General features: G+C 45.4%; 2 protein-coding genes across 4 annotated transcripts in view; one reads left to right on the top strand and one right to left on the bottom strand.

Annotated features, from left to right (window-relative positions):
• Positions 1-264: 264 nt before the first annotated feature.
• srpx (sushi-repeat containing protein X-linked) lies at positions 265-14,004 on the top strand. The gene is made up of 10 exons (XM_076014542.1): positions 265-511; positions 4,552-4,608; positions 6,493-6,681; positions 8,183-8,359; positions 10,391-10,517; positions 10,656-10,777; positions 11,291-11,470; positions 12,102-12,235; positions 13,228-13,349; positions 13,448-14,004. Exons 1-10 carry the CDS (start codon positions 367-369, stop codon positions 13,629-13,631), a joined length of 1,437 nt encoding a protein of 478 aa, XP_075870657.1. The 5' UTR covers positions 265-366; the 3' UTR covers positions 13,632-14,004.
• Positions 14,005-14,673: 669 nt separating this feature from the next.
• sytl5 (synaptotagmin-like 5) overlaps positions 14,674-25,604 on the bottom strand; it is a 28,996-nt gene continuing 18,065 nt past the window's right edge. For 2 of the 3 annotated variants that reach the window (XM_076014536.1, XM_076014537.1), the window contains exons 9-18: positions 25,139-25,239; positions 24,474-24,569; positions 22,012-22,077; positions 21,391-21,569; positions 20,359-20,461; positions 20,092-20,253; positions 19,897-20,005; positions 19,558-19,696; positions 17,818-18,026; positions 14,674-17,089 (exon numbers count right to left, since the gene is read on the bottom strand). In XM_076014536.1, the coding sequence (XP_075870651.1) occupies positions 16,947-17,089; positions 17,818-18,026; positions 19,558-19,696; positions 19,897-20,005; positions 20,092-20,253; positions 20,359-20,461; positions 21,391-21,569; positions 22,012-22,077; positions 24,474-24,569; positions 25,139-25,239 (1,307 nt within the window). In that variant the 3' untranslated portion in view covers positions 14,674-16,946. The remainder of the gene's footprint in view (positions 17,090-17,817; positions 18,027-19,557; positions 19,697-19,896; positions 20,006-20,091; positions 20,254-20,358; positions 20,462-21,390; positions 21,570-22,011; positions 22,078-24,473; positions 24,570-25,138; positions 25,240-25,604) is intronic. The other variant, XM_076014538.1, reaches the window with a different exon arrangement.

Below are 25,604 nucleotides of genomic sequence, written 5' to 3'. Positions count from 1 at the left end.
GACAGAGTCTGTACAACCGAACAATATGAACTAATGTGGCAAAAATAGAATTATTGAGAATTCATTGGCCCAGAAAATGTAACTATGGGAACTACTGGTTTATTATGCAATTTGTGTATGTTTTTATTACTTGGCCTCTCCATTATCCATCATTACAGCAATTATAATATAAGTACACGCTGTGCAAAGCACGGCAGGTCACAGGGTGTGTTATCAGCTCTATTTTGCTGTGTCTTTTTCTTTCTCTGTCTCTCTCGGTGGCACAGTTGACCCACATGAAACTGGGCTGTATCTGGCTGACTGTACTCGGGAGAATCCTCCCCTGTTTCTGTGAGCAAGAGGCGGGCCTCTTTTGGAAAAGTAGGAATGCGCTGGCTGGCTGGAAGTTTTCCCTGCGAGCTGCCTTCTCACATGCTCGGCGTCGTCCGTCCCCCTCGCCTCGACATGGACATGTGGCTGCTGCTGCTGCCGCTCCTGCTCGTCCAGCTCGGCTCCTGCTCCGCTTACGAAGGTAAGAGGCGACTAATAGGTCCTCTGTTTCAAACGCTGGTGGATCACACAAAAAATTCACAGCACAAAACAACAACAACGGGGCTGATCATCCTCTAACTGGCGTATAAGGAACCGGAGGTCAAGTTTTTGTGCGTTTTTACGCACCCCTGCCCGCGGAGGAGCGCATCGCTGCGTCTACGTGGATTAAATGCGTACGTGGGAATCGGAGGGGAGCTTGTATTACTGCCCACACAGCTCCTTCTGTGGCACTAATGAGAGTCCTGCATCCGAGCTGGAAGCTCTACGTCTTGGCCGCACTCGCTGCTCCTCCAAGTTCTCCGCATGAGAGAGACGCGCCGTCGCGGAGGCTTTCAACGGGCGGCGTCAATGCGGGTCTGTCTGAAAGTCGTACTTGGCTGATGAGTTTCTGTCCCTGGTGTTGAGTAAACACAGGCACAGACTCGCACACACGAGAGAAGCCGCGTCCGCCGATTGAGTCCCGGTTTAGCAGCATTAGAGTTTTATTTTCATTTTAAAAGGAGCTTAAGATACTCACAGGATTTACAACAGTTTATTCAGGACTGGGAGTTTTTGCCCCCCACTGTATAAGAAAACTACCCCAAAACTCAAACAAATACATCTGTAATTAAAGCACCGATTAAGCCAATGGGCAGTTATACACAATATCCAGATGGAGCAGGGCCTGCAGCCTGCAGCCAGGCTGAAATCACTTCACAGCTCGACCCTGGATGAAGTAGTTTTCTTGTGACTGTGCACTCAGAGTGGTTCAGTGGCTGCCTCACCGCTGCCCTGTGATCATACAGGCTGCAACATGAATGCAAGCTGCAAATTTACACAGGCGGAATCACAACTGCCCGTCAGGCTGACAGTAGGGAGCAGGGTGTGTGTGTGTGTGTGTGTGTGTTTGCTTATTTGTTTGTTTGTTTTGCTCCCATGGTTAGCTTGATGCTTGATCGTAAATGCCATCAGCTGTTGGAGAAAGAAGCTTTGCAGTGAGCTGCATTTCTGAACAAGTGAAAAGTTTCAAGGTATAATGTACGTAAAACATGCCAGGCAGAGCATTTGATCACATTTTCCACCGTTTCCGCTGTTACTGAGAGTGTGGTGCAGATACCGAAGCTAAGCAATGATTCACTGATGTGCGACAAGTAAATGCTACTGCTTGCACATCACATGTGCTGACTGCTTCATCAGTGAGAAATGTGGGAAATGAGGAGTTTCTAGATCAGCACAATTTGCGAATCAGTAATTGCCGATAAACCCCCGTGTGTATATGATACACACTGGAAATAACCATCAGATCAGTTGCTTTAAATTATAGCCAGACAGCTGAACACTGTGCATGTGAAAGTAAATGTGTGGGTTATCCGCTGTCTGTGTATTTCGAGTTAAACAGTCCTCTACGAAAGGCTTAATATTTTGAGTGCTAGCACAAGTGTGTGCATTTGTGGCCAAATCTACTACACTATTCTTGCACTTAAATGGTCCTGACACACTCAAGCAAAGCCACAGAATTGGCATAATGACATCAGCCTGAGTCCCTGCAAGCTCACAAACACATTCCCAGCTACAGTGGCATATTTTAATCATGCATGAGCCTTTAAATTGTTTTGGTTTTTTTTTTGTCACGTCCACTGCACAATTAATGCTCCTCGCTGCGGTTAGATGGGTGATTTGGGACACGGCTGTTCACTTAGCATGCTCATTATTTGCACCTTTCTTATTAATGGAGACAATCGGAGGAGCAGAAGCTTGTTCCTCTGCGTAATAATGGCAGTAAGGTGATTAAGACACCAGCGGCAGACATGTTGGTAGAGTCTTAATGGGACGGAAATCATGAGCACTCAGTTAGAAAAATTGTGATGCCGTAATCACAACGTGTTGAGTTTAGAGATAAAGAAATTATCTCCTCGTTTTCCCTCAGATTTTTATTTTTTTTTTGCCGCTACTTCTTCTTCCAAATTTACACAGTGCCAGCTGTTTTATAACAGTTTGTGTTACATGGCATAATTGGAATATCAGACTGCGAACTCCAGTCCCAGAGGCTTCAGAGGAACACAAGCTTGTTTGCCTCTTGCATGATTTTCTCACTTTGACTGTCAGTAAAGCACAAGAGATGATGAAATGTTTAATGCTTGCAGTTGCGTTTTTGTTGATACGCAAACTGAAGTCTCTGAGCGCATATTCCAGGACGAAATCAAAGCAATTTGCTTCAAACACCAGTCGTGGCTGCTTCAGACCTTAAAAATGCCAGCCAAAGTCATTTGCGGCCACCAATCTGACAGAGATAAACAAAAAAGGCCATTTGTTTCATTATAAAGTGTCCACTTGGATGCAAAGAACATACAGGAAATATATATTTACATTTAGGGAAATCCATTGAAAAATAGAAGTAAAAGGTTCTTGCTAGTTTAAACAAACACTGAGGTTTGTTTTTCCAGTTTTTGCAAGCTCAAAAGACCACTTCTAACATCGTTTGCCGGGCTTGAATACGTCTCCCTGTGTCCTCAGTTGCCTTCTGTTATTTTGCCGAGGGAAGAATTTCTAACTAGAACCTGGGAGACGATCATGAAAACAATTCCGGGCAATTAAAAATAAAACGGCACTGTTTTTTGGTTCCAGCTTGCACATGTTGCGTCGTTCCTCTCACATGTCTCGTGTTCATTGGTCCAATTAACCAAAGTCTTTATAAACCTCAAGTGAGAAAATGGGGGGAGACCAAACACATTCATTTATTTGGATGGAAAATTCAAACAGTAGTGGCATAGTTACAGTCTTTACGTTGTTTTGTGGCGCAAGCAGAAGTTATAAGGTTTTCACAAGTTCTTCTTCAAACCTTCCTAGTTTGGCCATTTTCACATACAGACTTTCGCCATTTGTAAAACCAAAATCACGATGACCATATTGGCTCTGCACATGCACACACGCGGGCACACACATGCAATTAGTTGTCCTTGTCCATACATCTCTAAGCCTTTCTTCTTATTAAGGAGGAGACGTGGACGTTTTCCCATTGGACCGCCACTGATCGTGACTCAGTGTGTGGGTTTGCTCAGTGTGTGCAAACACTGTGTGATCTGACTGCAAAAAAAAATCCCAGCTTGTTGTGTGACTGTGTGTGAGTGTGAGCATGTATTTGTTTGTGTGTGTGTCTGAAATGGCCCGCAGCATTTTTGTGCGCTAGAAAGCTTTTATCAACGTGAAAGAAAGACCTTGATGAGAAACGATGGCGGGACGTACGTGCTCACGGCGGGCTGATGTGTGTAGCTGGAGGAGGAGGAGGGAGGAACACATCACCACTTGTGGATCCCGAACAGAGGACACATTCACGCCGGGGCTTCATAACATCCCGACCCCGGAGGCGAGCCTTCAGTCCCCTCCCTCCACTTCCTCTGTGCTCTCTGTTTTTTACTCGATTCCAACCAGCCCCTCACCCCTCCTCCCTGCTCTTCAACACCCCCTCTCCCCTCCTGGAATAATCCTCTTTCCTCATCACAATTCCGCTCACATTTGTCTTTTACTGAGTGCCACTCAGCCGTGTCCTCCGGAGCCCACCACAGGCGAATCCTTCAGCAGGCCGATGACGCTTCTTTGCGGCTGAAAAACACTTTTGTTTGAGTCGCTCATTCAAAGATGAGCTACGACGGTAAGCGCAATTAAATCTGGACTATTTTGAACATTGAAGGGTGTCAAAATAGTTCCACCTGCACGGTTTCTACTAGCCAGTGCACAAGGGGTGTGTTGGTTGCAACATAAATCTTTTGCGTTCAAAAGATGTATATTCCCAACCAGGGGAGTCGATCTTTTGACATTTTCAATAACAGCCTGTTCAAAAGATCCACCCCACCCCCACTATTTCAAAGTCTGCTTCACACAAAAAGTTAAGCAATCCTCTAAAGTCTGCTCTCAAAGCTGCTTGGCAGTGAAAAGCCCCCCCGAGTCGGCGGTGAACGGCGCTTTAAAAACGTTGCTTAACCTCTTGGATGCAGCCCTGTTCGAGGTATTAGTTGCTTTTTCTTCTTTCCCTTTCATCCCCAGGGTCAGGACAGTATTCCTACGGAGACGATGAGGACTGGTATTTCCGTACCTACAGAGGTAACCACATGTTACATTCAGTATGGTGAAGACACACGTGCACTCATACGTAGAAACATGAAACGCATTTTAATGAAATGGCTGCTTTTGTAGGGTTTTTTGCAGACCAACCCTTTGTTTTGCTGTGTTTCTGCAACATTAAGTGAGAAATGACTTATAGAGAATGTATGAAGGGGATTAGTTCTGCAGTCTGGACTCCGACTCTAAACGGGTTGGATGGAAAACAGGGCAAAAGCGACATGTGACCTCAGAAGAAAGACTTTCTCTGTCAGTCACAGGAAATAAGTTTATCCTTACAGGTCAGAGATGAGTAAAGTTAAATCATGCACGAGGGAGAAGGAGAAGTGCTGCAGTTGTGTTTTGTGGTAATATGCTAAATGAAAATGAAATGAAATATGTTTGACAGTATAATAACCATATAATTATAAGATAAACAATGTCACTTCAACTAATGAGGCAATAATTGAAACCAATCCACAGTTGCAGGGAGTAAAATGTTGCTACTGCCGAGTTGCACTTGTGCATTTTGATAAAAATATTATTAAGCCATAGTTAACCTCTGCAAATTAGAACCATTAAGTTTTATACTTTCCTTTAATTTGTCGTTTTAATGAAGTGACTGTTACGTAAAAGTTGCATCCTACTTTAGATTTGAGGTCAGTGAGGCTCAGAATACGATCATCGGCCCATCAGGCCAAACCACACGCTGCTCTTGTGGAAGAGCTCCAATGCAGTTATTATTCTCTCTCCAGTGGTTGTGGAAACTTTGCCAACACATGCACGCACACATACACACACACACACACACAGAAAGAGAGAGAGAGAGAGGGCGACAGAGAGAGACACGCTGTCTTTCTGACACTCTCTTCCTCCAACTGGAATTTAGCCTACTAGTGTGTATTCTCCTCTCTAAATGTGTGCGTGCATATGTGTTTGTGTATGTGTGTGTTAATGTGGGCCAGCACAAAATAAAATGCAGGTTTTGATTTCCCTGATTCTGAATAAAGCATTGTGGCCTCTGAAACTTGGCATCAGACAAGGAATCTTTGCACAGGCTCGTCGAATTATCCATCGTGGGGGGAGAAAAAAAGGCGAAAAGCAAAACCAGGTCACAGATAGTCCTTTAAAAATTAGCTTCACTCATCGAGAGCCTCTTATTTTTGCTGGCAGTCGTGTGACACGTTAATGAGCCAGCGACTCTCAGTGAACTTTCTGTAGTTTTTAACTACGAGTGAAGTCCAGCTATGGTTTGCAGAAATGGGGAATTTGGTCTCTCTGGACAACTGCTAACAGTTGCTAAGCTAACAGATAGTATAAATAAGACTTAATCTCATTTATTTATATATACTTATATACAGATCTGAATTGAGCTTCACTTCAGAGATCAGTCAGTAGCGTGGCTGAAATCACTAAAGATGAGGAGTTCTGCCTCAACCTGGCGGCCCACCACCAGTGTGCAATTGTGACGCTATTTACTTCTTTGTTTTATTTTGGAGTAGCTTGCACGGCGTCTTCACATCACTGATTGAAAACTCAAAAATCCCCCCCGTGCACCTTATCTTAAAAGTGGGGTATTATCCCCTGTATTATCCCCTTTTTCCTGGAGTGTGAGAATCCCTGCCTCATTAGATGCTGCTGAGGCCCGCAGACAAGGTAATGAGAATCTTATCTGTCATAAGCCAGACAGTGTGTGGGCTCGTTTTCATTTTCAAAACACAAGACGGAAGCCTCTCCCTAAGCTCTCACAGTCTTCAGGTAAGTGGCCGCTATTCATCAGCTTTAACCTCCTCCTCCTCCTCCCGCACCACCTCGGCGCTAAACTATCAGAGATGTTTGCTTTGAAAAATGGCCGAGTGCGGTTAATGGGAACCCTTTTGAATGCAGGCTCACCGTGGTGCGCACCCATCAAGGTGAAACACGGTCATGTGAGCTGCCAGGCGCCCCGAGGGGAGCACCACAAGAACGTGATGGGGACCCGCTGCAAGATCCGCTGCAAGCAGGGCTACGAGTCGCAGAGCTCAGAGGTGGTGTGCATGGCCAGCAAGCACTGGTCATCCAACTACGCCTGCCGAGGTTCGAGCACTCACACGCAGACTATTTGATTCTAACTGAAAGCTGCATCTAAATCAGTGTTTTTCAACCTTTTTTGAGCCACAGCACATTTTTTACATTAAAAAAACACCAACCAAAAACATTGTAAAATGACACTTTTTAGCCTTATAATGACAATATAGACTTTATAGTCTCTTAATTTATTTATGCTCACCTGGTGTTAAACTTGTGCCTGTTTAGATTCACAGAAAGCTACTATTCTGGGAGTTGGCATTCCTTTTAAAGCACAGTCACTCGAAAATTGTATTTTTTTTGTAGACCAATTAAGTGAAATTCGATCATTTTCCACAGCACACCTGATATTATCTCAAAGTACACTAGTGTGCCGCGGCACAGTGTTGAAAAACACTGATCTAAATCACTGATTGTGTTTACATGCACACTGAAATTACAGTGTTTAAGAGACGGTGCTGTAACAATTAAGCTTTTTCCGCAGCTTGTTAGCACTTGTATTCCACTCTTCTTCCTGTTTATACGTAGCTCTTTGCCTGCTCAGTGTACCGAGATATAAACCTGTCCGCAAGGACAAATCTTCCTCTGCGAAATTGCAGTCAAAAGTTTTTCAGGCCATTCTTTTCGGGGCCGGCCGGGCGCAGCACAGCGCAGCGCAGACTCCGCCCAGGCGCAACAGGAAGCAGGAAGCGGCCTGCGCGTTGATAAATGAGCCACCGTCGTCGCTCAGGGGCCGGTGGCAGCTCATCGTGGCCCTGAGAGAGTTTAGTGTTGAAGGATGGAAATGGTAAAAAGAGAAAAAATGTTGAAATTGAAATGATGGAGAGAGAGAGAAATGAGTGCCCAGAAAGAGGCAGCGGGCCACTGCCTGATGTGTTCAGGTGCAGCTGGAGATACCAGTGGCAACAGTGCTCACATTAGCACACTGTCTGATGCACTAATGCACAGTAAAGCCTTTTTAGAAGCCTCTTTTTTGGTATTTTGGTTTGTTGGGCAGCATATATATGTTGATGATAAAATAATCTTTGTTACTAACTTGACTGCATGTTTATTGCAATGAAGTCTAGCATCAGTCGGGCACCCAGGTCTGCCCGTTGGAGGTCCCAAGCCAATGTGGACAACTCTGAATCCACAGTTCCGACGTCTCACATATACAGACCTGTTGTTTACAATCCTACATTTCTTTCCGATTAGTTTTCCTGTTGCTCTGTTCAGAGATCCATATATTCTTTGACGTTTAGGATCATCCTTCTGACCAGCCTCAGCCTAGGAGTGTACCCATTAGAACAGATAACTCATAGTTAACATCACTTCACATAATGAGACCATATGACAGAAAGAAAATGAAGCCTAAGACCAGTCAGACATTACATTGGCCATGTGTTGCAAAATTTGAGAAAACCCCGACCAGAAGGTTGGCCTGCGTCTGGTTGAGATTGCCGTCATACTCAGGACAATAGTGGAATGTTGAAGTGTATGTGAACACTAACGCCGCTGTGTCCTCTGGCAGAAGTCCGCTGTCCAAAACTGGACATGCCAGACAATGGCGGGTACAAGTGTTCGGACGGCGCCTACTTCCACTCCCGCTGTGAGTTCTTCTGCGCGCCCGGCTACAGCCTGAAAGGCCAGAAGACAGCAACCTGCCAGCACAGCAAGACCTGGACCGTGGCAGTCCCCACCTGCGTCGGTAAGCCCGCCGATAAACTCTGAGCACGCAGACTTCTTGGCAGCCCTGCCGAAACCTTTGTTGCTGGTAATTTTACGTGCTTAAGGTGTAATGTCAGCTCACGCCTGCTTAATAAAAGCGTGAGCCACAAAGTCCTCAGAAATTAACTCTTTGATGGCTGCTTAATCATAAAGATGCACAGCCGCTAACTGTAGTTTGTCTCCCGCCCAGAAGTTTATTAATGTTTTTCCGGGTCTCTGCAGCTGGAGTTTGAGACTGGAGATGAGTTGACACTGTCTGAGTTGTGAGGCCTGTTCGGTTTGATACAAAGTCCTCCAACCTTGGTAACGGTGGACAATAGCTGCGTTTACACTCACACACGCAGACTATTTGATTCTAACTGAAAGCAGCATCTAAATCAGTGTTTTTCAACCTTTTTTGAGCCACAGCACATTTTTTACATTAAAAAAAACACCAACCAAAAACATTGTAAAATGACACTTTTTAGCCGTATAATGACAATATAGACTTTATAGTCTCTTAATTTATTTATGCTCACCTGGTGTTAAACTTGTGCCTGTTTAGATTCTCAGAAATGAACTCTTTGATGGCTGCTTAATCATAACGATGCACAGCTGCTAACTGTAGTTTGTCTCCCGCCCAGAGGTTTATTAATGTTTTTCCGAATCTCTGCAGCTGGAGTTTGAGACTGGAGATGAGTTGACACTGTCTGAGTTGTGAGGCCTGTTCGGTTTGATACAATGTCCTCAAACCTTGGTAACGGTGGACAATAGCTGCGTTTTGCGTGTTTACACGCGTACTACATCTGACTGCTGCACTTTCTGACTGCACATATATACATCCTTTCAAACAGGAAAGCCTTCCTTTTGAACCCTTTGCAGTTAGTCACCGGTCACCGATTTTGAAGGCCAGAGAGCAAAGATCAGGATCACTGTGACACCCGACATCAGTCCATCTTTACACTAAACAGGGGGATTAAAGTGACGGTTGCTGCTCCGTGTTTAAGGAGAACATACAAGAAGTTGTACTGGAATGTCCACAGAAGACGTCCATGCAGCTACATGCACTCTGTATTTTACTTGCTGCTTTCTTACTGGCTGCCAATAGTAAAGTTAGTCGTTTTTTGTGTTTGATGTTTGATATTTCAGACAAGATATAACCCAAGTACACGCACGCTGTGTTGATCAGCCTCATAAACATCCCTCGCACCGTCAGGCGCAGGTTTTATGCAGCAGCAGAATATTTCCTGGCTCCGTTTAACATCCTCTTGTGTTTGCAAACATGTCGTTTGGATTCAATAAATGAGACCCCTGCAGTTTTCTCGGAAAAGTGTGCAACAGGAATGTAGTGTGTGTGTGTGTGTGTGTGTGTGTGTGTGTGTGTGTGTGTGTGTGTGTGTGTGTGTGTGAGGGGAAGTTGATCTGTTTTATGTGCCAGCAACAGCTGTGGCCGAATGTTTTGGGACATTCACCAGTCCAGTTCTCAGGCACACGGTTTATCTGGGATTTCTTCACATTTGGAAGTGGAAATAAACTCATTATTTCTGTCAATGTTAAGTTCAGGGTCACGCTGCTCACAGCAGAGACACTTCTGTGAACAAACAGCCGAGCCAAAGCCGAGGTGCCCTCGACACGGTTGCTATTTATTTATATATTTATTATTATGATAGAATTCCTTCGCCAGACTTGTCCGGGGTGTAATCCTGCCTGCGGCCCTATGACACCTGGGATAGGCTCCAGCAAAACCCCCGCCACCGTGAGTGCAGGAGAACGTGGGGGGAATTTCTGCACCGATATGAAAGAGATGCCAGATGGTGAAAAAAGCTTTGACGAATTGGCAAAGTCAAAGAAGTCACTAGCCTTTAAAAGCAGAAAAACTGAGAGATGCTGGTGTGGGGCAGCTCACCACCAGTACGATGGTGGCCTGCAAGGGCAAATAAAACAGCAGTAAACATTATTGTTTCAGCGACTGAACTTAAGTTTTTGCCTGTGCCGGCGGAACGTCCTGAATAGAAAACCTCTCCTTTTGTAGATATGGACCCTCCAAGGATCAAGTGCCCATACGTTAAGGACAAGTGGGCGGAGCCAGGAAAGCTGACGGCCAGAGTGACCTATGACACGCCAGAGGGCGTCGACACCGCAGACGGCATCCTCACAGAGTCAGTCCCGCCTCCGCCAAATGGCCCGAGCCTTCGATTTTTTTTAGATTTTGCCGCAGTGAGAGTCTGATCCTCCTTGAGTAAGTGGCGGATTAGAGCAGAGTCTGACTTTTTTTCTTGTTCTTTTTTTTTTTGCAGCGTTATCTTGAAAGGGAAAGCCTCGAAATCAGACTTCCCAGAGGGTCTCCACAAGATGTCCTACACTGTGTTTGACCGCGCGGGGAACAAAGGATCCTGCCGCTTCACTGTCAGAGTGCGAGGTGAGCTCACGTCAAACACCCTCTGTGTGTGGTTAAAACGGGCTCGCTGCTCATTGTACGAACACAGATGCAAATTAGTTGCTCATTTACTGCAAAGCAAGCCAACCCAATTCCCTGCAACCATAAAAAGTTCATATTTTTAAAGCTCCCGGTCATTATTTTTCCATCCTTGATTCAGAGTTCTTTGTATTTCACTGGAAAACAGCATCTTTATCCCCTTTGTTTACTGCCCACTGGGAAAACCCCTGCTAAGGCTGATGCTTTGTTGGATCTTCCCCATGTTTGGAAAAGACAAAAACACCGTGGCCATGAAGCGGCCTCACAGGGTGGAGGGAACCCCAGTGTTCGAGATAATTGGTGAAGAATTTGAATAAAATGCAGCCTTGAAATAGAACTTCTTTGTGTGATCAGGCCCCAGAAATGGACCAGTGGGGTGTTTTAAAACGAGCATTGCTGGAAACTTCAGCAAAGGTCAGACGACGCGATTCTCAGTGTCTTCTCCCCCACCTGCAGTGCGCCGCTGCGGTACGCTGTCACCCCCCGACAACGGCTACATGAAGTGCGACAGTGACGGAGACAACTACGGAGCCACCTGCAACTTCAAGTGCACCGGCGGCTATGAGCTGCAGGGCAGTGGCGCCAGAGTGTGCCAGTCTGCACTCACCTGGTCGGGCACGGAGACAAACTGCGCACGTACGTACTGCCAGAAAAGTCACACTTTTATCTGGATCTTCTGTTCCATCTTTTAGCAGCATGAATGGTTGTCGCTTACAATATGGGCTCATTTTTTATATATTATATATACATTTCAGTGTATTCCTATAATCAAATAATAATTAAATAACAATAATCAAGGCAATTGGAAACTGGGGCAAACCCTAAATGTGTTTATTCCTTTGCAAGTCGAAAAAATTTCAGGTCTTTGATATATTTTGTATCTAAATTGGATCTAGATCTTTATTTTATGAGCCAGTAACACTAAAACATGGATAAAGGAGCATTTCTCAGTACAGAACATTGAACTCTGGGAGGCAAGTGCAGCTCTTTGAACAGCATTTTGTGAAAGTGATTCCATGTAAGAGGCTCAGCAGAGGAGAAAATGGCCTCCTCTGATCCCATCGATACAGGCGACACCCTTTCATTGTGCGTCTGGATGGATGGATATTCACATCTAAGCTCAGTCTTGTCATTTAAAAAGGGCACACAAGTTTATTTGGCCGTGCTCGACAATCAAATCACGCATCGTCTCCCTCTGGTATTGTTGTGCGCTAGTTCCGCTGCCTCTCACATCTTAACGGCGACGGTGCTTTGAACGTCTCTGCAGCCATGAACATTAACGTGGGCGTGCGCTCGGCCGCCGCACTACTGGACCAGTTCTACGAGAAACGACGGCTCCTCATTATCTCGGCCCCGACGGCTGCCAATCACAACTACCGCTTCCAGATGACCAATTTACAGGTGGGTTCCCTTCGTCTTTGCCGCCTGGAACGGAGGCTGGTCAAAACAGGGGGGGGGGGGGGGGGCGGAGGGCAGCTCAGATCTAGCGAGACGCCTTGTAAGCAATGCTGACGCTCACTTTGATAGGAGCCGTTTGTGGGTCCGGGGGTTCTCTCCGTCTGTCGGAGACCATTAAGCCTGGCCTGTCTTTAAGTGGCAGGGCTTTCCGAGTGGCTTGCCCCAAGCTGAAAAATGAGCAAATGCAGCCGCTGCAGAAACACCACTTCCCCTATCCCCCTTTCTCCAAAGAGGCATCTTTTCAAGAATGAATTATGCCGCCGCCATCGTTGTGACAGATTGTGCTTTCTCTTATTTATCTTTAAAAAGAACTTGATAAAGTGCTTGTGTGATCCGAATAAGGTTTTTGTTCTAGGAGCTGGTAGCTTCGTCCGCTTGCCCTCAAGCTCCAGGCTCTTTGCAGTCCTTGTGTCCATTTAGATGATCCCAGACAAATCCAACTGCCCATTTATATTCTTATTTATTTATTCTACGCACATCTTACTGCAGAGTGAAGCAAAGACAAGTGAATGAAACTGAATACATTTCCAAATTGTAAGGTAGCTCTAACTGAGTCTTCTTTATGCACTTCATCCCCATTGCAATAATTACACTGTAATTATTTTATTTATGTAACTACAGAGGTGTTTTATGTCTTTTATAGTCTATATCTTATTTTTATTCTTATATTCTTCTATTTTTTTCTATTTTTTCCTCATGTATGAAATCCAAGAGAATCCTCAAAATGTCATTATGCTGGCGTAATGACAATAAATGTAGTCTTGAATTCTTTCATCCAACTACTGCCTGACGCTTTTGTACTCTGCAGTTAAGCCGTGCTGACTTTTCTTTTCTCGTCCGCGTGGGAATCGATCACAAGAAAAAGCATTCCATTCCATTTTTATGACACATTTAATCACATTGTAAATCTGTCTCTGCATCTTGTGTGTGAACAGCACGCTCAGTGTGGCCTTGACCTGAGACACGTGACTGTGATTGAGCTGGTCGGGACTTACCCAGCACAGATCGGCCGGATCCGACACAGGCTGCTGCCTCCAGGGCTGGCCCTGCAACTGAGGTCCACACACCACACATGCGCTTTGCAATTATTTGTCTCTGGATCACCAGCTTACGAGTAAGTGTGTATATATGTGTGTGTGTGTGTCTCCCCTCCAGATTACTTCTGCGGATCACTCAGAGGTCTTTCCAGATGGTGCTGGTGGACAAGCAGGGCATAGACAAGCAACGCTACCCATTCCCCATCACGGCGGCCGAACTGTTCACCACCATCGACACGTTTCCCCTCCGCAAGGACGAGATGCCGCTGCAGCAGGAAGCGGGCCAGAGCTGCCAGTCCTAAAGGCTGTGACCGTGCGCCGGCTTCATCCGCGTCACACACTCCTACCTGAACTCATTTATTCCTGTACGCAGAAGGTGCGAGTGCATCTGCGTGCGTAAGCCGTCGTAAGATGGCGTAAGATGGCAGATGTCACGATCGGAAACAAGGTTTGTTTAAAGAAGCCACACACACACACACACACACAAAAAAAAAACATGCGTCATGCAGGTGCATTGCAATCATATTGATTCCAGTCTCATGTCAACCTCTGTATGTTTTTTTTTTTTTAAAGAAATGTTTTTACTTTGTTTTTGTATGAAATGGGAGACACACACTGTCTTATATTTATGTCTTTCTTCTCTATTAATAATAATTATAATGATGTATTCTGACACTTTGGAGTACTGTGTGTGGTTTGTATACCTAGGATAGTAACTAAGTACTGTACATATTGGACAAGAAGCAGTTCATTTTAGCAAATGAAAGCTTTTCATACGGAATTTAAATTAAGTCCACGGCAACACCTGCCAAAGCCAATTAAAAATGAAAAGGAACAAAGAGTTGAAACAACAGTGAACACGTAAAAATTAAGATGCAAACCAACCCTCCCCATAATAAATGTTTACAATTTTAATGCAGTGTACTTTATTCAAAAGAGCAGCTTGTCATCAGGACTGAAGGCTGATTATTTTAATCAGGTGCATCATCCATTGCATGCACAGCTTAGCGACTCTCAGCAGCATGAGGGTCTCATTTGCAGCATAAAGACTGCTGCCCTTCCAAAGACAGCAGGCAGGGAGGGAACGTGGACATCCATCCTTTAATGTTATCACTGGGCTTTGTTCAGAAAGTTGCAAGTGTTCCCGCCCATCCTGTCATCATAATCATAAGCAAAACCCCATTACGAAACTCACAAGCTAATTTATGAGACTGGCTAAAATACAATTAACGGGGGAAATTGTATGAGCACATATATATAGTGAACTGCCGTTACCAATGACTTGTACTGTATATACGTTCAAAATTAGAAATGCTGTGAGATAACAAGCAGACCAGACATGCGTCTATTGAAACGTATTTATTTCAAAATATTTCTAAACACATTTGGGACAAAAAAAGAAGCAGAAATACACTTGAGTTTGTAGTTTGGAATCCAGACACAACAGAGAAAGTACATGCTATTAATCAAGGTTGTTGTTTTTTTCTCAGGTATCGCACAAACCACTTGTTTAAGGGTCCCATATTACGCAAAAATCGCTTCATCGGTGTCTGTTTTTTTAAACAAAAAAATCCTGGTAAAAAAAGAAATGTCCATCTTTTACTTCTTTTACGCCGCTTCCCGGGTTAGTGACGACACCTCCAGCCAAAGGTTTACTCAACTGTTTCTGACCTGCTTTCTCACACCATCAGTTCCAGGAAACTAAAACAGTGTTTTGCAGTAGAATGTAAACAGAAGGCAAAATATGCTTTTTACAGAGTGTCTTTGATTATTACTGTGGCAAGGCTGCCTCACATGAGCACAACGCAAGAGTAAAATTACAATTTCGAAAATGGGTATAATATGGGACCTTTAAAACATTCATATAGTAAATATCAGGTATTGTTACGACAGGCGCATCCTATCTCATGGTTTGGCTCCAGAGTTCAGGCATTTCCAAGGACAAGAGAACATTTTGCATTCCACATGAAAACTTGTGCACGGCTCACTCGCTCTGAGCTGTGTGATTTATAGCAGGAGAGCCCTGGATGACGCCGACAAGGTGACTCTCCCCAACTCATTATTGGCTCCCCCCTTTCCCACCTGAGTTGAAGCAAGCTCGCCCAAGTGCTGACTCATCCTCCCTCCCCCTCATCACCGGGATCATCACTCTAACTTCTGGGTTAGTTCAGTACTTCTTAACTTCTTACAGTAATGTCCTTACCAGTGCTTTCCACAACCTTGTTTTTTTTGTTCTGCTACCTCTGATTCATCTAATGCCATGCAGTTTCTACTACACTCAAAGTGTGCTACATAAATGTACACGGACGTTAGTCTAATTTGTGAAAATCTGTTGTTTTGTTTTGTTCGATTTGGTTGTGTGACAACCCGAGGTGGAAGGGATTCAGCAATTACAACCTGTTTGTGCTACAATTTTTCCAAGACTATGTACCTTTTAGCACGAATGCTTAGCTGGTCACTAGAAAATGAATCTTATTTTAAGTTGACGGCTATTGAAAGAGCAACACGTGCACACAGCCGCGCTCGCAGTTCCGGAGGCTCTACGGTTACATTTTGAGCTAATGGCCAACATCAATATGCTAGCATGCTCATTTACAAGTTGACACATGTTGATAATTAAGAGGTATGCTGTGTATAATGTTACCTTCCTTCCTATCAGCAATGGTAACATTTGCTAGTGAGCAGTTGAAACAAACCACTGCAGGGGCCTCGACCGTCATTTCTTTTGGGTACATTGACAAAGTTTGGAAAGAATTTTTCAGGTTGACCTGTTAATAGTAATGACACTGCAATGACTGAACAAGGATTTTATATTAGTTCTTTAAGGACTGTAAATTTTCAGAGACAATTTATATTTTTAGTTTAAAAAAATATCTCAACACTTACAAAACAGAATAAAAAAAAAGATTAAAACAAAACAACATAAGAAATTCATTTGATGATGAGACTGGATTTATTAGGTTCCAGTCTCCTAAATATTGTTGTCATGCTTTAAAATTTTTGTCAAAATATACATTTAGATACATTACATTTTCTTGTTGGACAAAAAAACCCATTAACTTAAGATTCATTTAGAAATATCTGAGAAGCCAATCAGCCTAATAACACGGTCTGGAGATGCCTGATTTGTCAATGTCTCCCTGTTGTCACTGGAATTGCTTTGGTCCAATCAGTCATCACTTTCCATTCATCACCATCATGTACTGCCATTTTGAATCGGCTGCATTGACTAGAAGGAGGAATGTTCAAGTCTATACACTGTTGATCTCGTTGCCTTGCAGCATCGACCGCAGGCAAGTCTTGACGTCTGGCGCATGAGTCACTGAGACGAGGACAAACACACGAGGCGTCGCTCCATGTGCTTATTTGGTGCATACAACCGTATATGTTTTTTTTTTTTTCAACCTTAGGACAGTGAGCAGCAGTGACCGGAGGACCAGACACTTTGTAGTGGGGTCACACGTCGATGAATGTAAGGCATGACTGGTTGGATAACAAGGAGGGATGCGGACAGGAAGTCACAAGCTGTTTCTTTACACCGTCATCGTGCCCTCACGTTGCCTCCCCTCTCCCGGGTCCCTTTCATCCTCGCTCCCTGCGAGTCCTTTCCTCCCGCCTCATGTGCTGTGCTTGCGCATGCTGGATCGCAGCATCAAAGTGCACTCCTGCGGCACCTCCGGGTTTTCAATCATGCGCTGCCACAGCCGCTGCTCCTCCCCGGAGGAGTCCATCCAGTCCACCTCGCCACCGTAGCTCAGGCCTGCCAGAGACGAGACGCAAATATTTGGTTTTTATTTCGCTTTTGTTTGAACTTGATAAAGAGGTAGAAAGTTGGCAAAAACTCTCAAGGGGGTAAAACTTTTGCATATTAGTCGGTAGATGGAGTTGCGATCACCTTCCGAGCTATAATTTCAGTGTAGGTTTTAAATAAGTTCATTCATGTTTTAGTTGTCTTATAATTTGTTTGTGCATTTTCACTTTTATTGATGATATAATTCTTTATTTATTTATCGACATATTTATTTGATTCTCGCACTTGTGTAGCTTGCAGTGAAAGCACTTCAATTTGTTCCAAGCAGAGTTTTCAAATTCAGGTTGTGCTGCTTTCAAATTTGCATTTTACAAAGTTTTGTAAAGGTAGAAGACGCATAAACGAAGACATGCAACACAACAGGAAAAATAGCTCAGGGGTCTTGGTGGGCGGAGTCTGCCCCAAGATGTTGGCGGTTCAACTTCACTTTGACCGCTTTTGTTTTTGACACGATCGAGTCAAAGAAAGACAGAGGACTTGAAAACAGACCTCCGTCATGACAAAGCCTCACTGTGGTCAAAGAGATCGTAAGTTCAAGTCTCCTCAGATAGCTTTTAGTTTTGAAAGACAGACACAAACTATGAACGGTTCTACCAAATGTACCAAGTTTGTACAATCTGATGACCTTATTTAATATTCCTGGTGAGGCTTTGCCCTTCATCAGAGAGGACACGCACCTGTACCGGCTCCGAGCCGCACCCCCCCAAGGAAGACGTTGCTGGCCAGGGCCTCTTTGTCCCACACGGTGAGCTCCAGGCAGACGTTGTTGAGGTCGCCGGGCTGCAGGCCGCAGTAGGTGAAGGTGTGGTTCCACTGCGGGTTGACGGTGCGTCGCTGCACCTCCGTCTTGTGCTTGGTCGACTTGTTGCTGTCAGGGAGGAGGTACCTGGCGGCAGAGAGACAGAGTCTGCATTAACAGTGCCCTCACGTCAGCGGATTCAGGCTGTTGGCTTCGGGGAGCACTAGCACTATCAAGCCATTTCTAAGACTATTATGATACCATAAAGGGTAAAAAAAAATACATCAAAGTGAGACAGCATGATCAGAGAGAAAAGAGTAACAGCAGCGAAATGGTGAAATGATTTTGATAGTAATAAGCCTGTACTCCTCTTCATCCCTGCTTGGAAGGCATCAACTCTGCAATCGTGAACACATTGCCAAACTCCGAAGCATCTGAAAAGCATTTTCAAAAGGCTCACCCTATTACCTTCCAAGTTTTATTTTGAAGGGGCCTTTCCTTTCAAAATGTTTTCTATAGTGCCATATGAATGTGATAAGTAAATCTAAATAAAACCATCAGAGGAAACGTTTACAGTTGTGACATGTTAGGCTCAACAGTCTATAGGAAGAACTAATTTTCTTTACGAATAACAAAATAAATCACACATGCAACTTGCATGCAAGCAGGACAGCTTCATCATAATGAGCGGCTGGTTGATGTCATACAATTAAAGTTTTGCACTCCAGCCTCAACACGTCATATCATTCCTCCAGCGGGCTTCACTTGAGGAGGAACTTCATGCCGTTTTCATCCAAATCCCAAAAGTTTCTTGGCCCAGTATAATAGAGGTCTAAACACTGCTGGACTGAAGCCTTTACACAAGCGTGTTGAAGACGAGCGGTGAAGCCTATTATCAAAAATAAATGGGGAGGGTGTGATTATCCTCCCGACATGTAGGGGGCAGCTTCAGGTCTGGTTTGACCAGTGAGAAGTCACCCTGAGGTCGCAAACTGTCAGAAGTTTAGCTGTAATGGAGATTTAAGTGACTAAGTGAGCGGGCGAGCAGGTGAAGGTCATTTTCAGTTAATTTGGTGCAGGTTAGACCAGATGGAACCTTCCCTAAATATTTTGGATTTGCCAACTTGCAACAGTCCAACTAAAAGGAGGATGATTCACCCAATCACCTTGCAAGTTTTACTCTTTTATTCCCTCATGTTCTGTTACCCACAGGTAAAGGCCTTCACTGCCACTTTTATGGCGACGCCCACGCTCATCTCTTTAGCAGCTTCTTCATTCTGGTCTGGTTCTTCAGGACAGATGAGTGGAGCCACTTCTCGCTTTCATACCTGCTGCCTCTTGCTTCTCAAAGGAAGCTGACTGGTTACGGAATCGAGTGGAAGGACAAAAACCGCTTGAAAATGCTGCCTATCGAAGGTCGGTTTGAGTGTGAGGGTTGAAAACCGAGAGATCAAGCTGCTGTGCACTGTTGATTTTATGATTCGAGAAGGCGGAATGAGACGAAATAGACGCACGACTGCAAGGCTTGTTTCACACACGAGTCCCAGAAATAGATTCACCGCCGAGAGGAGCAGCGTCTCGGAAGAAAACAAAGGCAGCGCTCTCGGCAATCTCGGGATCATCTTGTCATTTTCACCCCCATCGGCCCTACCCCCCCGCTCATGGAAAGCTCTCTCACCCTTTCACAAAAGGATCAGAAGTGCCTCCAGACTTGACGGCAGTCAGATTTTTGGCTCCTTTAATTAGCAGCTCGACCATGCCTCCTTCAGGCAGGGTGAAGGTGCTCGTCTTCTTGCCTTTCAGAAAGCCCTTTTTCACTGAGGAGAGAGAGCGAGGAGGAACAGACACACACAGTTTGAAAAGGCACCAACGTTCGCTTGTGATTCAGGCTCGTTAGGGTGTGAATCAAACTCAACGGACGCGAACTGATCAAACTTCAAAAGGAAAAGGATTTGCGGCCTTGCACGATTCCTCAGGAAAAACAAAAGGCAAGCTGTGCAAGACACAGCGAAGGTACCCTGCACTTGGTCCAATGGCAGCATGAGGTTCTTTTCCGGAGGTATGTACTTGAGCACCACCGTCAGCTCCCCTCGGTACTGCATGGTGGCGTCCATGCTGCCCTCCGCCTACAAGAGGAAACAAAATATATCTGTCTTCACCCTGTGTGGCGTGTGAGGAGAGAAGAGGGCAGCGAGAGGGCGCGAGGTCTCACCCTGGGCTGCAGCGCGTACCACTCCTCTATCTCGCTGTCCAGCTCCCAGGAGTCAAAGGTCAACTCCACCTCCCCCAGAAAGCTGTTGTGTCCGAAGCGGTCGTGGTGCCACACGGAGACCTGCAGGCTGCGCGTCTCCAGCTGCGAGTGGCTGATGACGTACTGCTCGACACGGAAACAACACCAGCGCGGGTGTAAGTGATTGGCAACCGATGGTCCGACGTTGGAAGTTTTCCATCGGCAGTGGAAATCTGAAGGTTCGCTCACCCTCAGATTCTCGTTGAAAACAGGGTTGATGCTGTTGGCCTTGATGCTGGTCTTCCTCTTGCTCTGCCGTGACATGTCGGGCAGCAGGTACGTCTTCACATAACTGCAAGGGCAACGTGCACTCAGAGATATCAGCCCGCTCATCGGTATATACTCTCCCACTCTTCAGAACCACCATAGTGCAATGCATGTGGCAACAATCAAAGAGATGTTAATTTGCGTCCCTTGTCTGTTGTAGTAGTTGAGGATCATAAAAAGACTTAATTTGTCTCGGAAAAAGAAATCCCAGAATCCAAAACAGGATAATTAATTAAAAATTACAGGAAGCTTGAGACATCAAACTGTTCACTTATGAAATTTAGTTAAATTAAAATGCAAATGACATGAAAATAGGATTTAAGTGAGAAAATCTGAGATGTTTATGACATCTGGAAATGTGTTCCTATTATATCTATATGTTAGAATTAATATTTTGTAAAATGTATGGTATTAATGTATATGCGTATACAGTATATAAATACATATCCATATATATGTATACAGTATAAACATTTTTTAATGTTTTTTTTATAAAATTGAATAGTATATTTAAGAGTAGTTATTTAATAATTAAAACTCATTGTAAGAGAGGTGAGAATATATAGTTTTACTTATCACTCCTTTTAGAATATGTTTAGATTATTTCTGTTTTGTTTTTGTTGTTTTGTTGTTTTCCCCTTATTCTTCCTCTTGGATTTTAAATTACAGAACTATTTTTATGACTGATTTTATTGACAAATATTCTAAATAAACATGACCAAACTTAAACTAAGCTAATATATAGCGCAGGAGACAATTTTCAATTTTGCTTAGTTTATCTTCTGTGTAACATTTTTCTCATGAGGTCTTTAATAAGCCAAACTGCACCACAAGCAAAGAGCGCGTTCAATTTTCTAAACTGAAAAAAAAACCCCAGGAAAAACACAAAACTTCATCCTTTTCTGCTTCTGTGTGTGTGGGTGTGTGTTTGCGGTTGTGTGTGTGTGTTCGTACGCGTCCGTGCGCTGCCTCCTCTCATCCCCGGTGGCCAGGTTGTGACACTCCTTCACCAGGACGTTGAGGGCGCCGGTCTTGTAGCTGTAGCTGACGTTGAGCAGGATCTCGCCGCTCACCCTGGCGTTGCCATAGTCACCCGTCTCGCTGTACATGCTCATCATGCTGTTTATGCTGCTCTGTTAGCAAATGACAGGAGATAAAGGCAGACGTATGAGCGAAGGTCAGGCACACTGGGGGGAGGGCGGAGGGGAGAAAAGGGGAGGGGGAAGCGTGAAGATGCTCGAGCGACAGCGACGAAATATGGTGGAACGAAAAGAGAGGGTGAAGATTTTAAAGGAAACGCTGTAAAATTCTGCAACTTATTTTTCACGACAAGATTCTTGTCTCAAACGTTCAGATTACGAGTGTTCAAGCTGGTAATACAGCCTGCTTGTTCAGCGTGAGGCTACACTGAGGAACCTGGAGACACATGGAGATGTCACAACTCATGAAGAGGAGACGCTGGACTATCCAGAGGTGAACTGCTTTATTCAGCGGTACGCATTATTAAATAAATGCCTGCACGGATGAGGAAGGAGGTGGCGGTGGTGGTGGTGGTTGGGGGAGAGACGGACTTACAGTCTCAGCATCCGAGTCGGGGATGTTGAGGTAGCCCCACCTCCTCTCCGAGCCCGGAGTGGAAGACTACCAGGCCATTGGTTCAGGAGGCGGGGGAGGAAGCAGGAAGAAGAGGAGGAGCAGGAGGATGAGGAGGAGGAGGAGGAAATAAGAGGAGACAGAGGAAGAAGTGAGATGTGTTGGGGTGTCGGCAACGGAGGCAGAACCCCCAACACAGAGACCCCCCCCCCCCCCCCCCCCCGCCCCCGGTCCCACCAAACCCCCCCCCATAACCCCTCCTGCAGCACAAACCGCATTACACACTGTAACCATGGTGATTATCAGAGGGAAGCGCGGAGATTACAAATCGACACGCGGGGCGGAAACAGTCGGGGAGGGAGGAACACAGGGGACTGGAGCTCCGAGTTTTAGATTCTCTCTGTGAAATCACCCCTGATGCATCTGTTTCACAAAATCCCTTGTGAAGGCCACACTCGCTGGATATGGAGTTCAGCGTAGCGCCCCCCGGAGGTGAACATCGGCACGGTGAGTGACACCACTGCTGAGTTTCACCCATAGATGTATTATAAGAACTGGATACCAGACTGGTATACAATATGACGACGTGCCGATTTCTCCCAGTGGCCATTCAAGGTACTGCAGCAAAAAAAAGCTTGTCCTGATTGGCTGCGTCCTGACGCGTCTGTAAGTGACATTCTTCAGGATCATTCTGATTGGCCAAATAGATCATGTCAGTTACAGAGGCATGATGGGAAGTGACACTACTGCGCATGCTCTATGCACCCATTAATGCGGAAGTCAAAAAGTTTTTCGGCAAAAAAACATTCAAGAATTCTAAGACACAATAGGAAGAAAAGGCGATTTGAGACATCAGCAGTGTCTCACAAAAGATGCCAATAATTCACACGAATTAGTGTAGATTCCTTAAAGATTTTTCACAAAATTTTGTGTTCGTGCATCAGACCGACTAACTGACGGCTGCAGGAGGACTTGAAAGGTGGCGGACAGATTTTAATGAGCAGCAAAAACCAGCTAGCAACTAGCTGGTTTCCTGTGGAACTGTAGCCAGGAGAAATAATATTTCTATTTTCTAATATTTTTTTAAACTCAGTTCTACATGGCTACATGGCCCTCTCTTTATGGTAAAAAAAACAAAAAAAAAAAACCAATTTCACCACTAATTCACTATAACTGCAACATTGTAACCACCATAGAGACAGGACTTATTGCAGAACAACCGTGTAATTCATCAATAAAACTCATTCTGCGTGAATAAATCAATGATACTGTATCGTCCCTAAACTAATTCCCCGTGTTAAATGAACCATGGAAAAACATTACGGACCGGAAAGAGCGATTTCACTTTAACAATGACGTCGCCTGACCCTTTAAGAAACCCAGCGGCCGCTTTCAAAACACGCTAAATGTCAAACGGGAGCCGGTGTTTCCGACTGTTTACTCGCGCCGCTCTCAAATTACACATGCAGAACAGGCGGCGCGGCGTGACTCGGCAGTGAAACCAGCCATTGAGCTCCAAAGGCACGGACGCTGTTGTTTCTCGCGGCCTTGTGTCGGCTGAATCCAATACTAAATACGTCAGAGGCATCAGTCACCGTTTCTTCTATGGGGGGGGGGGGGGAAACGTGTTTACTTCTCTTCTTCTTTTTTTTTAACGCAGCCTGTGTAACGTCATCTGTTCGTTTTCTTCCAGGCCCCCGGATTCTGCAAAATCCACACTGTCACTCAACTCGCCAGAAAGGAGGGAACCCCTCTGTCGAATTTTCACTTCTTTGGAATGCTGATACAGGCTATAATGCACAAGTCACAGTTGTCACAGCTTCCCAAACGTGTGGAAGGTCCAGTCTGTTTAAACCGGCTGTTCTGGCGGCAAACCAAAGGACCATTCATTCATTCATTCATTCATCTTCTATACCCGCTTATTCCTATTCAGGGTCACGGGGGTCTGCTGGAGCCTATCCCAGCTGTCTTAGGGCGAAGGCAGGGTGACACCCTGGACAAGTCGCCAGTTCATCGCAGGGCCACCAAAGGACCAAATATGATTAAAACTTCAAACTGAGACTTAAAAAACTGAGACTTTGAACTGTTGAGACTGTTTGGTTGAATGATTATTCATGGTGATGGGGCTGCTCCCCTGTAATCGGGAAAGGAATCCAAAACAAAAAACGAACGCGTGAAAGAAGTGGATGTGACACTGAGAATTTCACATTTAACTTTAAATATTCACACCTATTGTATTTTCATACATATAATGAAACCCCTTGTGCTTCAGGTCACGTGTGGCTTATATTGTTGGAACTGCCTACAAAATGTCTCAGTCAACAACAGAGCATGCACACCTCGTGCGTGATGTCACGTGTGTGTGTGTGTGTGTGTGCGTGCGTGCGTGCGTGTGTTTGCACAGGCTTTTCCCGGCATCTCTGCTCGTGAGCAGGGGGCGGTACCGTTGACATGGCACTGCTGAGGCGTCGGCTGGCGGCCTTGCTGTGCGCCGACATCAGGGCGTCGATGTCCTCCTCCGCGTCCTCGTCAGAGAACTCCTGCGGACGACAAGCGCTCAGATTGAATCACGAGGTGGGAGCGTCGCATCTGGGCAGCTGGGCCCTTGCCCGTTCTGTGTGTGGACGCAGACGGCATTCCCATAAAGTCCGGACGCTGCTGGGTGGCAATTTGTTTACTCAATCATCAGACAGACAAGTAAAACAAATAATACAAAACCAACCACACAGTCAGGTGGTTTGCAGTAAATTCGGCTTCAGCAAATCGCACGCGGTCGTTCTTGTTAAAAGCATCTTGAATGCAAATGAGGTGGGAAAACAAAGGCTCGGCACGCTGACCATCATCACGCTCCACCTGCTTTCAGCCGGCGAGCTGTTTGGATGCCCTTTGAAGTCAGCGCCGAGGTGAAATTAACATGCAGCCTGACGCACGGCGCCCGGCGTCAGCGCCGCGCGCGCACACACATCCCGACGCCGACGCTGAGACACACGGTGGCGGACGGGTGACTAAACTGTGCGAATATTCCCGTGCGTCTTTGGCGAGTTTGTCTTCCAAAATTAACCCACCAATTGACTGAGGGCAAAGGAGGCGGGAGGGGGGAGGGGCTTACTGTTTCATTGAACCCAGGGACGGAGCGGCTTCTGAGGCTGAGGGCGTCATCGCTGAGCTCTGAGCCGGGACCTGACAGGTCCATCTCCGAGCGACTGTGATCTGGAAGGAGCGGGAGGTAAAAAAGGCAACAGCGTCAGAGGCGGTCGTCCGGAGGCCGCGGCGGCAGCGGCAGCGGCAGCGGCAGCGGCGGCACCGCCAGGCAAACGCTGAGGGAATAGGAGCGGACAAGGCGAGAGAGAGACGGGGGAACTAATGATCACCACCGGCGTCTTATCTGCTCGGACAACGTGCGAACGTCACGAGCGATGTGAAGCTTCTCTTCCCAGCAGAGTGGAAGAACTCGCTGAAAAATTGCACTGGGGCAAAGGATTCAGGGCTGCTTTGACCCTTAACAAGATTTTAACGGCAGAAACACAGAAATTCAAGCATTCAGTTCATAAATGAACCATTAAAACTAACAAAAA

The sequence above is a fragment of the Nelusetta ayraudi genome, unplaced genomic scaffold (genome assembly GCF_046127955.1).
Source record: "Nelusetta ayraudi isolate G7.1 ecotype Tasmania unplaced genomic scaffold, CSIRO-AGI_Nayr_v1 ptg000169l, whole genome shotgun sequence".
Classification (NCBI taxonomy): Eukaryota; Metazoa; Chordata; class Actinopteri; order Tetraodontiformes; family Monacanthidae; genus Nelusetta; species Nelusetta ayraudi.
This window is presented reverse-complemented; position numbering and strand designations above follow the sequence as displayed.